We start from the raw sequence: 14,652 nt of genomic DNA, 5'->3' as shown, positions 1-14,652 counted from the left end.
GCACATACTGCCCTGTTTCCCCAGGCTCCACATCAGCTTTGATGTCTACAGCGGATACATGTATCCCTCCCTCCCTCTTTAATTTGCCAGCGTTTTGGGGTTCAATCCTCTAAAATTAACAATGATGATAATAAAAAAAATACCTAAAGCTGGTCTGTTGGCTGGACCAAGATCTGCAGCTTTAGCTACACCAAAGGGGATTAGTCTTGTTTATACAATGGCTTGTGGATTCATTTTTGAGCTCCTGTAGTTCAAGTAATTTGAGGATTTGGGTCTGACTTCCCTTTTTAGTATATCATATTGCTCTGTCTCCAGTTGCTGTTTAAACTAACAAGAGGGAACACAAAACTGCTTTTGCAGGGGCTGTTTTCCTTTGTCTCCCCATCTCCCTATTTTCTTGGATTTAGGAGGTTCTAATGATATTAACCCCATCCCCCCAGCTCTCTACCTAAAATGTAACTATTGTACCCTTTTCTTCAATTGGAGGCATTTTTTTATGCTGCAGTTTGAGTAGCTTGCATTTGTACTTTGCATTTCTAGCTTTCAGTCACATTTGTTGTTTTGTATATGCCTGTAACTGGTTGAGAGTCAATTACGTATTTGAATTTGCAGGCAGTTGAACTGAAGAAAGTGACTTTGGAGCTTTCATCTCTTCTACCATTTGGGATTTAATTTGCATCATCTCTGGCTCTATAAAAAGAAAAAGAAAAAGTCAAACCCACACACAACATGTTGTTGCGCAGAAAGACTTCCACTCCCTGGCTGTGCTATTAATGTTAGCAATCAGGAAAAGCCTTTGGGGGCTGCAGATTCTCTGTAGTCTGATGCTGCTGCTGCCGCCACCGCCACCACCACTGCTGCTAAGGGTTTTGGTGCAGGGAATCCAAACTGCTGCCTTTTCTGTCCGCTGAGCTCTTCACATCTGCATGTCTCTGCTGCTCACACACACGCCATCTCCCACCCTCTCTCCATGGACTGATTGCTGTTGAGGGAAGACGAGCCTGGCCAAGTGATTGTTTTTGGAAGGAACGCAAATTGCATTTATTTTGTCGTATTTTGGAGGATCTGCTCTGAGGATAATCTTTTTTTTGCTGGGGGGGGGAAGGAAAACATGACGTCGCCAGCGAAATTCAAAAAGGATAAGGAGATCATAGCTGAATATGACACTCAAGTCAAAGGTAAGCATATATATATTCTTTAATGTGAACATGGTGTGTTTCTGTGTGTCTTTCAGTCTGCAGTTGCATATGCAGGCGCTCATGCTACATTTTTGGGTGTGGAAGGGGAAAGCATTTGCAGATCGCCAGGAATTTGCAGTGCTTCTCTATAGTGCAGTGTTAGAAGGGATTGACAGTGATTGTTGCTTCTTTGGGTGGGTTCTTGGTGTATCCACCCCACTATCTTTTTTATATCTAGCTTTCATTTTATGGCACTTTTTTGCTTGCGAGTAGGCTAGAGGAATATAGAACATACATTTGTATTTTTTAAAAATCAATTTTGATCGTAAATGCCCCCTCCCCTTGGGGAAATGTATGTATTAGCCTAAGAAGCTTTGTTGAATTTCAGCTTAGAGGAGCTCTTTTACAGCTGTATGCACCAAAAGGCTTTCACTCTTCATCACCGCCTTCTGTGTGTGCCTGTTCCACACACCTCTGGCAGCTGGTTGCAGTGCCCTTCAATTGAAACGGCATATATTCAATGATAAAGTGTTTTGGTGATTCTGTGCTCTTTTTGCAAGATGTCCATTAAAGGCTGTTCTATGTTTGCAATGGCAACAACTTGATAGGCGTGCTCCATGCAAAAAATACCTTGGTGACATTAGGCAAGTGGGTTTGGTTTCACATCCTCACATGTCCTGAGTGACACTGTTAGGAGACGCTTGCCTAACCCTTTTGTGTCTGCAGAGTTTTCAGCATTACTTCATACATGTGTTCATAGTGAGACCTCATTTCTGCACGTGTATAGCCTGACACAATGCTTCTTGATAGGGGAACTTTGAAGTAGTCATTTTAATGAGAAGTCCTTGATCTGCTTGACTGTGTAGGATGGCATGAGAGAGTGATTTTGAGTTTGTGGAAAATTAACTGGCTTCTAATTGTGAACTACATGTGCTCAAGGGCTTTTCTGCTCTCATTTAAGTAATTGCAGAGCTATTGTGGATTCGTGGCCTCTTGATTTGATATGATCTGAGAGAGATCACTGTCTTCACCATGTTTTAACATACAAAAAGCAAGACTTTTTAAAAATAGGTTCTGCTGCTTGGACTAAATATGGCTTTTTAATAAAAGTGTTCTGGGATTCCTGCGTTGGAGGCAGTAGCCAGTGAAAGCATTTTTGTCTTCCACTCCCCCCACCAATGGTAATGTAATCTTTTGCTTGGCCAAGCTAGCAACCAAGGTTTTAGGAATTCCAATAGCCAACAGGAGGCATTGATTCAGAAAAGCATGGTATCCATCCAGCAATAGATTGCTGTCTGGGCTGGAAGAGTAGGTGGTCTTAAAAATGCAGTTTTCCAAATATATGTAGAGACTTGGATTTCCTTTGTTTCAGGATACAGCAGGGAGGGTTCCCTCTTCCAGCTTGTTGAACAATGCAAAAGGCATTTGTTCTGTTCTTAGTGACTCAACCTACTGCTCAAGTATTGTAGCTTCCATTCTACATGGTGGTCTGTATTTAGGGAAAGGATTTCAGGTATGCAGGGGGAAAAAAGAAAAGTCTGCTTATTTTAGCAGTCTGTTTGCAGTTGTAGTGGTAAATAGAGCTTGGCATTTGGATAGGAACTCTGATGAAAAAGTATTGTTACTTTTTCTTTTTTAAGAAAACCACTGCTGTTTCAGCATGGTTTAAAGTGAAGCTCTGTCCCCTGCTGCTAAAATATTTAAAATTCTTATTAAAAATTTTGATTTTGAACATGGGACTAAATCATGCACATTAAACCTTTCCATGTATGCAATCCTCTAACACTGAATGAGTACTGCCAAGAGGGGAAATGCTATTGGTGGGTGGTAGGATGCTGGAGGGGAAAAACGACAACACCTGGCCCAGTCATTGCAACTACTGGACAGCCTCTCTCTGTTTTGAGTCTACAGGACACTGACCATGTGCTTTCCTTATTTCTTGAGCTCTGTTGGAAATTATGGGCAAGACCATTTTTAATAGTGAACACAACTTGAGAAACAGGATTTCTTTTCAGCAGAGCACTGCCAAGTTTTACAACAAATACTCAAATGGTGGTGTTTTTATATTGCAAACCGCCCTGTGATCCTCTGATGAAGGGCGGTATAGAAATTTAATAAATAGTAGTAGTAATAAAAATAATAATAACATTCATGGAATAGTTACATCTCTTCTGATGAGAGATGCTGTTCTATGGGAAACAGACTGGTAGCTCCTCTTAGCATGGCTCTAGCAATTTCAAGGAATTACCTGGACCTGAGTAGCCACTTCCAAAATGTCATCCTATGCAAGGCAAGAGGAGAGAGCTGTCCGACTGTGTTCTCTGCCTGTTTCAAACATACATAGACTTTTCCTTCCCTTTTTCTTTTTGCTAGAGTTTGGGTAAATGGGCTGGTTCCCCAGGAAGAATAGTGAATCACTACTTTCCTATGTTAGTTTGTTTCCTCCACCTGCAATTCTTCACTTTTCTTATACCGTAGTTCTATACTTTGATGCATCAATTTACAGTGGTAACTTAGTTTGTTCTTAAACCAAAGCATTATTAAACCAAGATGTCCTTTCCCATAGCAGCTGGGGACTCAATTTACAAATGGAACACACTCAACAGGAAGCGGAACATGTTCTGCTTCCAAGGCAAAGTTCACAAACCAAAACACCTACTTGCGGGTTTGCAGCGTTCTTAATCCAAGTTCATAAACTTAGTTCATAAACTAAGCTGTTCTTAAACCAAAGTACTCGAACTAATCCATGGTCATTCAGAAACCTATACCCCTTCTTTATTAGATTTCTTAGACAACATGCCATTAGATTAGATTTCTTAGACAACATGCCATTCAGGTGCAGCATTTTTCTTGAGATTGCTTCCCTATTAGAATATTGTGATGCTAATACAGTGGTACCTCGGGTTGCATACGCTTCAGGTTACAGACTCCGCGAACCCCAAAATATTACCTCGGGTTAAGAACTTTGCTTCAGGATGAGAACAGAAATTGTGCTCCGGCGGTGCGGCGGCAACAGGAGGCCCCATTAGCTAAAGTGGTGCTTCAGGTTAAGAACAGTTTCAGGTAAAGAACGGACCTCCGGAACGAATTAAGCATGTAACCAGAGGTACCACTGTATAAAACAATCCAAATTTTCTAGTATCTCGTGAAGAGTGTGTGTGTGTGTGTGTGTGTGTGTGTAAAACTCAGGAGTCTGGCAGACATTTCTTGAAGGGAAAGAGTCATAGAACTAAGTGGACAAGTTTCTTGCTGGCTTCCTTCCAGGTAATTGAGAGCTGTCATAGTTTAAGCTTCTTTGAACATCTTCCAATGAGTGGCTACTTCTCATGAGGGCAAAGTACTCTGCTTATGCTCATGAATGCTCTTCATAGTATTACCTGATTGGCAACTCAGTCACCAGACCAAATTTTAAGCTTCTAGGGCACCTTGATTTTTCCTTTTCTGTCTGGTGGTAAGGAGCTTTTTATCATATGGTTGAACTGAAAAAATCAGAAGTGGTTTGTTTGGGTTCTTTTGTCATTGCGGAAAAACATGTTGCAATTAAAGTATACATGTGAAGTTTATTGTGATGGTTAATTAGTGGAGGAAACCACTGTTTTTAGTGATGTGTGAATACTTCACATTAATACCTTGCGTTAGTGAGCTATCAAGATGTCAGACTCTGCAAATGAAACCTCAAGTTCTAGTAGCTTTTTTGAAACTACCTTACTAAAACCTTAACATAAATGCTCTATCAGTTGGAATACATGGTAGCTAACCACTTACTTGCACAATTGATATTACTGAAAGTCAGAGGTTTCTATCTGCTGGTTAGCTGTAAACTTAGGGAGTATAAGAGGTGTGAGCTATGTACATTACAACAGATGTTGTACGAGAAACTCCAAGCTTTCTCTGTTACATTGATGATCATGAAAATTTTTGCAGCTGTTGAAGTGTAAACCCATCTATGGCTTGTTAACCCATCTATCACTGTAATTTTGGTATCTCCTGTGTCATGGAAGACTGTGATTAAAAATACATGGTGTATTGGATGATGGAATATGTTGAATAGCTGAAATGGGAGCCAGGAAGGAGAATGTTGTCCTTCTTTGAAGATAAAGAGTTCCGCAAAGCTAGAAGGGAGAGAACCATCACTTCCATATGGAACCCTCAATAATACGAGTTCCTTGTTCTGTCTGAATGCAACCACAGATCCATCTATTCAACACTTTATTCCTTTTCTTCAGTGTTTCCTTGCTTGATGATTTTTGTTTTTATGTGATCTTTCACATGAAATAAAATCCACTTCTAGAAAACTAGTAGAAGTTTATCGCTCTTTCCTGATTTGATTGCTCCCAGAAAAAAATCAATTTGTAACCCTGTGAACCCAGAAAAAAAGAATGTTTTGCACTTTTAATATTCTCATGGTTTTTATGGATCATGCCTCTGCTGCTTACGTTATGAAATTTTGGGTGGTATTCTGGCACACAGTTCTTTCCACTATTTTCTTGGGGGAACAGAAGCGCACATGCGCATAAAGGGTGGTGACATATCCTATATCCGTTGTTGTGTCAAACCATGCCCACTGGTATGAATGAAACTGAGCATGGCATGGTGCTATATCAACCAGAAAGCTACAGCTCCCTCACACAACAGGTAATGCAGCATAAAAGGAATGTTAGAAATTGGGACAGAAGTGCTAGCATTATAACCAGGACAATTATCTCAATAAACACCATGTGTAAATGAATGAACCCTGTATTTGTTATACCACCAAGCTATGCGTGATGGTATGATTTCCATGAATGCTTATTGGACTGTCTTAAGAGTCATGGGTGTAGTCACGATTTTTGTTGGGGCAGCTGATTTTGGGGGGGACAGCTGCCCCTCCCTGCCCCCCATGTCTATGCCCAGGTTAAGAGTACCACTATTATTTGTGGCTTAATTGTGTTAATGGAAGGTGGCGCTGAAAGCATACTGGTGCAAGTAGATAAATAGGTACCGCTGCGGTCGGAAGGTAAACGGCATTTCTGCGTGCTCTTGCTTCCGTCACGGTGTTCCGTTGCACCTGATGCGGTTTAGTCATGCTGGCTACATGACCCCGAAAGCTGCCTGTGGACAAATGCCGACTCCCTCGGCCTGAAGTGAGATGAACACTGCACCCCATAGTTGCCTTTGACTGGACTTAACTGTCCAGGGTTCCTTTACCTTTTTACCTAATGCCATCTAGATACACTGGGAATAAGGACAAAGAACCAGGATGCTACACTTTCTTTCCCACCTCACATTCTGATGAATTGTTACATTTAATTGATTTCCTTAAAGGTGGAGTAAATTCTTGAATGTTTGCATGTTTTTATTGCAGGGATAATTTACCTTGGGCGGGGGGGAAGAGCTGGAAGAAAGCTTCCAGCAAACCTAAGCAATTTAGTGAAGTTCCTATGAAAGCTCAAACTAATCTATACAATGGGGATGAAAATGGTGTACAGGATAAACTTGGTCACCCATTCAGTCTGCTTGACACTTCTTCAAACTTTTATAAGTGAGGCTTAGTGCAGCAGAAATTCAATTATTGTTACAAATATTCTCTTTTCAACCATAGTTAGAAGGGTTTAACAAACTGTAGTTTGGGCTAATGTTGTTGAGCATTAATACATACATACACACATAATTTTATTTGTATGCTGGCCTTCCACATTTCAGATCATGCTAAGGAGTTTTACAACATGAAAAAGTACACTATTGCAACATTACCAAAGTAGTCACAAACAATAAATAAAACATCAAAAAACACACAACCAAACTGGACAATTTCCACATAAATCACAAGATCTAAAATAAAGATACAAAAAACCAATGGCAACAAACCCCCATCAACAAAAGCCCCCAGCCCTGATGTAGATATACAGTAATTCATTGCTACCAGCTACCTGATAAAACATACTTGATGATGGTAGGATATAGAATGGGGTCTGGGGAACACTGCTCATCGATGGTGCACAAACATTTTTCTTGGAAGAGCCAATAATAACACAAGCATCAAGAAGTTTAAGGAAATGGTTTAATAATTAAATTCAACCAGACGCCCAAAGCTTTAAGCAGACATGTGTGAAAAGAGGACTTATTGAATAGAAATTAAGCATAAAGCTTACTCTTGAAACTTTCTATATTAAAAAAAAACACCAATTCCAGTTGTTCAACTTTGAAACAACACACAACAGTTTGCTTTTATGCTTCATAAAAGAAAACATGCTTCATTTCTGGATTTCACTTCAGTGTGGAAATATATATACAAAACTCATGTAATTAAACATTAATTTAACACCAGTACTATGCTAAAGCTAATTAATGGTTGCCTTTGTTAGTTATTTGAAACATGATAACCAAAGCAACTGACTTTGCAAGTAGTATCTCTGAAGGCAATAGGATTTCCCCCATGCATGTCATTTTCGGACTTCTGTAGAGGTTTTGTTCAAGTTTCACTTCTTAGGATTCTTACAGATAAAGAGATAAGTTACTGGCAACTTTGTGCATTAGTAGCACAGACAATTTGCGGTTAGAAATCTCATTTATTTTCAAAAGGAAATCCCACACCCCTAAAGGGTTGAGCTTAGTAATGCCACTTCTCAAAATTAGAGTGTTGTGTGTTTCGTCACTTTTAATAATCGCTTGTGGCCTTGAAATTTGGCATCTGAAACTAGTTTTATGGGAGTGAATAATTCTTTGTATGAGATGCAGAAATGTAATGCAGGGTGGTGCAAAGTACAAGATTCTTTAAGAAGCGAATGTAAAATGATCTTGTGTTTACAAGACTTATAATTGTTTGGGAGTGAAATCTGGAATCATGATGTTACAACACTAGTATGTAGTCTGTGGTATGTCTAGATAACAAGAGAGGGAGAGCTTGGTTAGAAATTGCCACGAGGTAAAATGAGCTGACAACTTGTCATTTCTTATGCAGTGCTAGAAGGCAAAAGCAAATATATATGTAAATGTGAAACTGAGGGGGAGCAGACTTCCCTAAAGTGGTTACAATGAGGCCTATTATATGATCTGGTACATGCCTGCTTTGTATGCTGCTATGCATTCCTTCAGGAACACTATGGATGGGTCATGCTTCTGAGATGATAGCTACTCAGCTTTGTGGAGAACATGGCCTGTGGCAGGAGGGCATCATACTGGGGAAATTAGAAACAATCCCTTAGAAGGGATCCATCTCCCCTGAAAGGTGTGATTATATAGACTGTACTTCTCTGAGTGGGCGATGGTGTTCTCATAATGGAATGCAACCATTTGGAACACACGAGTGATGGGCATGTAGACTTAATGGAAACTTGCCTGCCTGCTGTGAAGGTAGGATGATGGCATTAGTGGTGCTAAGTTTCCACATCCATGACATGTTGAGGAAATAGTCTTGGAAACTTATGTAGTTAGGTAAGATGTTGAACTCTATAGTCTCCAAGGTATCATATCTACAGATATGCTACCTGGTCCACCTGCAGTGCAAGCTAGACAGGAGAGTTGCAGGGCCTCAGTGATCAGAGTCAGGTGTCATATTCCCAGTCCAACAAACAAAGGTTGGTCTGGAATAAGAAGAAACAATGGCATCTAGCCTTCCTCCTTACAGTTTCTTGTGGTGTGTGAACCAGGAAAGTTTAGTGTTCCCAACAAACAAAAGGGTGCAAATCAGGATCAGCCTTGTCACTAATGCCCCATTTGTGACATGTGTTCCGATTTTCTTCAGATGCCACTAAGGTACTTCTACTCTTGATTTGTAGTGCTTAACTGGGATCTGAACAATTTATTTTATAACTATAAAAAAATGGAACTTGGGAAAAGAGAGCCTGTTGACCTGAACCAACTTGCATTTCACTGTAGAAATTGCAAGAAAGTCTTTAACTGAATAAGTAGGTTTAACTTTTTTCCAAGAAAGGATTTTGATCTTTAGAAAAAGAGCATTGAAAACTGTGATGAAATTTAGTGAGTGGCATTAATTTTAAGATTCTTTTCATATTAGAGGATTCCACTGCCTTATTTATTCAAAAGTGGTATTTTCCTATCTCTGTTTGGGCATGTATTTTCATGCAAATTATAATCACAGGAACCTAACAATTTACAGATGTCTGAGCTTATGATTAAATGGTAGCAATTCTTACCTAAAAATTAGAGTTGATATGGTAGAATAAGATATACTATTTTTTCTGAAACCATTTTATCTTTAACCTTCTGGATAAATATAACTTTATTGATGGTATGATCATGAATCTCTGAACAGTTTGTCCAGTAGCATACGAATCAATGCCCTTTTTGGTCAAAGCATTAAAGCTTGATAAATCAAAATATTTCTGTAGTGTTGGCACATTTTTGTAATGAGGAATGAAAATGCCAGCGCTTGCATTGTCAGGGGCAATTAACAAACTTCTGTGCCCTAGCATTTCTCTTTGCACCCCTGACCCTGGACCTCAAAAATTTGCCTCTTAAAGTAGGGTTCTGATGTTAGGTGTTGTTTATTGATAGCTTCTAAGGCAGAGGTTTTCCATTGTTTAATTGCTTAGGTTCACAGTGGGATTCTTTTTCTTTGTATGCTCCTTCAAGGTTTACCTCCAAATAGTACTATCTTGCTTTTCAGCAATGCATGCAAGGATGTAGGATCTCAACACAAGCGTCATCTATACAGAGTGTGCCCCTTCGCTTCAGAGTGTGCCTCATCCTGTGGGCTTTTTATCAGTTCTTCTTTACAGTATGTTTACAGTAAGGGGATTATATGGCAGGGGTCAGTCCATATGTCCCACTTCATATGCACGTCATCTGCCATCATACAAACTATGTGCTATAACATCTATATTTTTGTACAATTGTACAGTCTTGTTGAAAAATGTGTCTCTCTTCGTCTTATGTTGTACGTTCCAGTGCAGTATGAGACAAATAGGCTTTCCATTCCTAGGTTTGTAGTTTGAAAGCTGAAAATGATTTTAAGGGTGAGTTCCAAAACAACGTGCTTGGTGCTGAAGAAGCCAGCCAGTAGCATGGTACAAAGCAAGTGGCAATTGCTAGCTACCCTATCCTTTTGAAGTTCTAAAGACTTCATCTCTGGGCACAGAAGTGTCTGCAGCATTCTTTTATTTAAACTTCTTTCATAACTTTGACACACATGCAGTCAATGCATGTAGGAGGAAGGGATCATGTTGCTGGCACCTCCCCTGGTAATGCTTTCTCCGGTTGACACAAACCCAGTATGTAGAGACAAAGATCTAAAAGAAGGCACCTATTGATATAGATGCACAGATCTTCCACACTCAAGGTTCCCACTTGAGAATGTAAGAAGAGCCTACTGGATCTGCCTTCAAACCTATCCAGTCCAGCATCTTGTTCACACAGTTGCCAGCCAGGTGCCCTTAGGAAGTCCGAAAGCAGGACCTGAGTGCACCAGTACTATTCCCCACCTGTAGTTTTCAGCACTGAGCTATCAGCTATGAGCTCAAAGGTCTTGCTCCTGTTCAGTCAGCACCCTATGAGGTATATGTGAAATTAGGACACTTTGTCCATATATGCATCACCTCACATTTGATTACATTGAGTTGTATTTGTCCTCTCAATTGCTATCTTGTGCCACTGTGCTTTCAGTGCCTAGTTCTCTACTGCCTCCATTTGAATTTTCATATTTATTTCCATCTTCATTCAGGTAGGGGAGAAGGGAGATTGCTTCCCTCATAAGCTCCTATCAACTTCCTTCCCCTGCTGCCCGCCACCGGTTTAAAAGTTGTTCTGCCATCTTTTAAATTTTAAGCAGCAACTACAGTGGTACCTCGGGTTACATACTCTTTAGGTTACAGACTCCGCGAACCCAGAAATATTACCTCAGGTTAAGAACTTTGCTTCAGGATGAGAACAGAAATCGTGGTGCGGCGGCAGCAGGAGGCCCCATTAGCTAAAGTGGTGCTTCAGGTTAAGAACAGTTTCAGGTTAAGAACAGACCTCTAGAAGGAATTAAGTTCTTAACCCAAGGTACCACCGTATCTGGTTGCATCCTGGTTCAAGTGAAGCCTTTCTTCACTGGCCTCCTCCCTCCCCCTTAGCTCATGAGTTATACATTATTACAGGATTTGGCTCCTAGCACACAGTGACCTTACAGTGCCCTTATTAGTCTGAGCTGCTTTAATTAAATAATTAGTCTGAGCTTTATTAAAAAAAGGAGGGGTGTTTCTTGTCCTCTTGTTGCTTTGTTGTTTAACTTGCCTTGATGCTTTGTCAGCCGGGACTCACTGTAGCTCATGGAGCAATATTGCGGAGTGTGCAGATGCAGCAATATTCGGGATGGGGGCAATGTATGCTACATTAGAATATTTGGAGGAAAAGGTATGAAAGGAGAATCATCCAGAAATCCAGCGTGTCTTCTAAAAATACAGTTATACATCCCCATCCCCATTCTTTTCTCTTCCCTTGTGTGTGGATAAAGTCCAAAGGTTTATCTAGTTAATTTATTCACCCTCATCTCAAGAATTCTCTGCAGTTATTTTGCTATTTGCCAACTTGGAGCTCAACGGAGTTGACCCAAGCCTATCAGCCTGGTTGCCTGCGCAAATGGGGCTGTAAGGTTATTACTTAATATCTTCTGCAGCACAAGATGTTTCAAATGTTTGCTGCCCTTCTTGATAGAGAAGATAAAATTATATTACAGTGCCACCTGACCAATTTGCAGTGGGACTTTGTCCAGGTGGAGACAGATTTTTATGAAGGCTTTGAGGATGCTCTAATTTCTGTAGTCCAATAGTTTTGAAGTACCCTGTTATCCTTAAAAGTAATCCCTGAAACGTAACCCCCTTGCAAGTAGCAGGCTTTCTGTAATAAATGACAGTTTTTCAGCACTGTGGCCCTAGCAACTACAAATCCTTGGTTGGCTTCTATGCTGTAAAGTTGTACTGCCTTTTAAAAGCATTTTGGGAAACCACATCTGCTATGATTTTCTCCTCTGATCATTGATGCCTTAAGGGGGCTTGTCATCAAAAGATAAAAGAGGAAACTCGTTGGCTCTCATCTCCTAGAAACTGGGTGATCGGCTCTTGGTGACTGAGTTGGTCTCATTTAATTTACCTCTCCATTTGAGATAGACTCAGTGATGTTATAGCAGTTAAACCAGGCCAGGTTCAATGTGTTACTATTGGTATATAAAGCCCTTAAAGACTTGGGACCAGTTTACCTCCAAGATCACCTTACCCCACATGTACACACCTGACCGCTTCGATTGGCACTACTCCCAGTGCCACATAATACCTATTCTGCATTTGTAAGAACTCTATTGTTTAGTGTGGTGGCACCTACACTTTGGAACTCCCTGCCTATTGATATCAAGCAAATGCTTTCATTATATTCCTTTTGGGGCCTGCTAAAATAGTTCTTGTTTAGGCAAGCCTTCCCTGATGCTTCAAAAGTTAAGGTAATTTTAAGCTGCTGTTATAATTTAACTTTTGTAGTTTTTAAAGTATGGTTGTGATTTTTTCCTTGGTTTTACTGTTTTATTTTTTGTAAACTACTTTGAGGTATATATTTGTACAATCAAGCTGTGCACACATTATAGAAAATAAAATAAATAATAAAAGGTGATGGTCTCCTAATCACGTTTTCCTCTTTTACAGCCCCCATCCTAAATTTTGATAGGAGCATGTTAGTTCTTCCAAAGGGTATGTGTCAGTTCAGAGTGCTGCAAAGTAGTTGATCATGGGTAGCCCGGGACCTCCTCTACCTTCCTAGAAAGTTAAAGGTGGCTTTGACTTTCAAACCTTGAAAAAAGAGGAGTGATATGGTAGAACTGGTGTGAGCTGAATTGGAAGAGAAGTTAGTTGTATAGGCTGATTACCTAAGGCTAATCCTATCTGTTAAACCAGGGATGGGGAACATGTGGCTCCCCAGATCATAGAATTGTAGAGTTGGAAGGGACCCTGATATAAGTTAAGACTCCATCTCCTGTCAGCCTCAACCAGCATTGCAAATTGCCAGTGAAGTTGGGAGTTGTACTCTAAATACAGTCGTACTTTGGTTGACAAATGCCTTACGACTCAAACATTTTGGCTCCCGAATGCCGCAAACCTGGAAGTGAGTGTTCTGGTTTGCGAACGTTCTTTGGAACCTGAATGTCCAACGTGGCTTCCGTGGTTTCCGATTGGCTGCAGGAGCTTCCTGCAGCCAATCGGAAGCCGCACCTTGGTTTCGAAATGTTTTTGGAAGTTGGACAGACTTCCAGAATGGATTCCTTTCAACATAATAATAATAATAATAATAATAATAATAATAATAATAATAATAATTTTTTATTTATACCCCGCCCTCCCCAGCCAAGGCCGGGCTCAGAGCGGCTTACAAGCAATAATAAAAACAAGATGAATGGTTACAACTTAAAAACAAAAATAAAATACAACATTAAAATAATGGAACATTAAAATATTAAAATGTAGCCTCATCGCAGGAGGAGAAGGAAAAGAAAGGGGGGGAAAAGAGAGTAATAGTAGCTGGGGGGGAGTTAAATGTTCAGATTTCTCAATAATAAAAAATCTACCTTTGCTTCCATGAGGCAGGCTCAAGTGAAGCAAATGTTGTATCACCTCTAGGGTTTTTTATCCCTTCCCGATTTTACTTTGGTGACATGATGGCTCTACAAATGTGAGAACCTCTATTGCTAGAAGTATTGAGGTCATGTATTTCAATTTGTTTTAACTTGTTTTATGTGTGTTTCAAACAGCTGTATGCAGCTGGCTAAAAACATTTATTACTTCTGAGTTGCCACTGTATATCTGGATGGCACCAAGTTTCCCGTTCCTGTTTTAAACCAGTGTTTGTAGCTAGGCTAAAAACTGTCAACCTGAGTGAATAGGATCCAAGCACATACTGGCTGATAGAGGCTCTTTACATCTTATGTCACAAGATCTGGGGTGGGAGAAGGTTGCATAAGTCACATGACAGTTTTAATCTTGTGTTCATATTTAGTGATTAACTTACTCCCTAGCTGTCATGCTTTAGTTGTCCTACTGTTGTTTGCTATCAGAGACCTACAATGAAGCCATTATTAAAGGTCATGGTTTAACTGATTAGGAGTGGGTTGCCACCTTATTCAGTTGCAAAATCTTTCCTTATTTTTTCATTTCCCTCCAGGCCATTTGTTCAGCAGCATCTCAGTAGTTACCTGGCTTGGGTGTTTATCCTTTGAAGTTAGATTCCTTGTGCTTTTCAGCAGATTTCTTCTGGCCTTTCTCTCTTCTTCCCTCCTCCCAAACACTTCCTGTGTTTAGCAAGTCCCTATTCCTCATGAACCACAAATGGTTTTGAAATGCAGACTTTAGCCCCTCCTTCACGTTCATTTTTAACAAAATATTCACTTTTCCCCTCTCAATTGTAATTATTCTTAAGTTGGCAAAAAGGGGGCCCGTTTCCCCAATCAGCCTTCAAAGTCAGTGTGCTTCCTGTAATTTTCCCCGCCTTTTTGGTCTGCTTTTGTGCAATCAGC

At 40.2% G+C, this 14,652-nt stretch overlaps 1 protein-coding gene across 7 annotated transcripts in view; it reads left to right on the top strand.

Annotated features, from left to right (window-relative positions):
- Nucleotides 1-14,652, top strand: part of SRGAP2 (SLIT-ROBO Rho GTPase activating protein 2) — a 201,514-nt gene that overhangs the window by 2,406 nt on the left and 184,456 nt on the right. For all 7 annotated transcript variants that reach the window (XM_083745469.1, XM_083745468.1, XM_083745467.1 and 4 more), the window contains exon 2: nucleotides 613-1,178. In XM_083745469.1, coding sequence (XP_083601595.1) covers nucleotides 1,112-1,178 — 67 coding nt within the window. In that variant the 5' untranslated portion in view covers nucleotides 613-1,111. The remainder of the gene's footprint in view (nucleotides 1-612; nucleotides 1,179-14,652) is intronic.

The sequence above is a fragment of the Podarcis gaigeae genome (assembly GCF_964106915.1).
Source record: "Podarcis gaigeae genome assembly, chromosome: 6".
In the NCBI taxonomy this organism is placed as follows: Eukaryota; Metazoa; Chordata; class Lepidosauria; order Squamata; family Lacertidae; genus Podarcis; species Podarcis gaigeae.
Note: the sequence above shows the minus strand (reverse complement) of the source record. Positions and strands in the feature narration are given on the sequence as shown.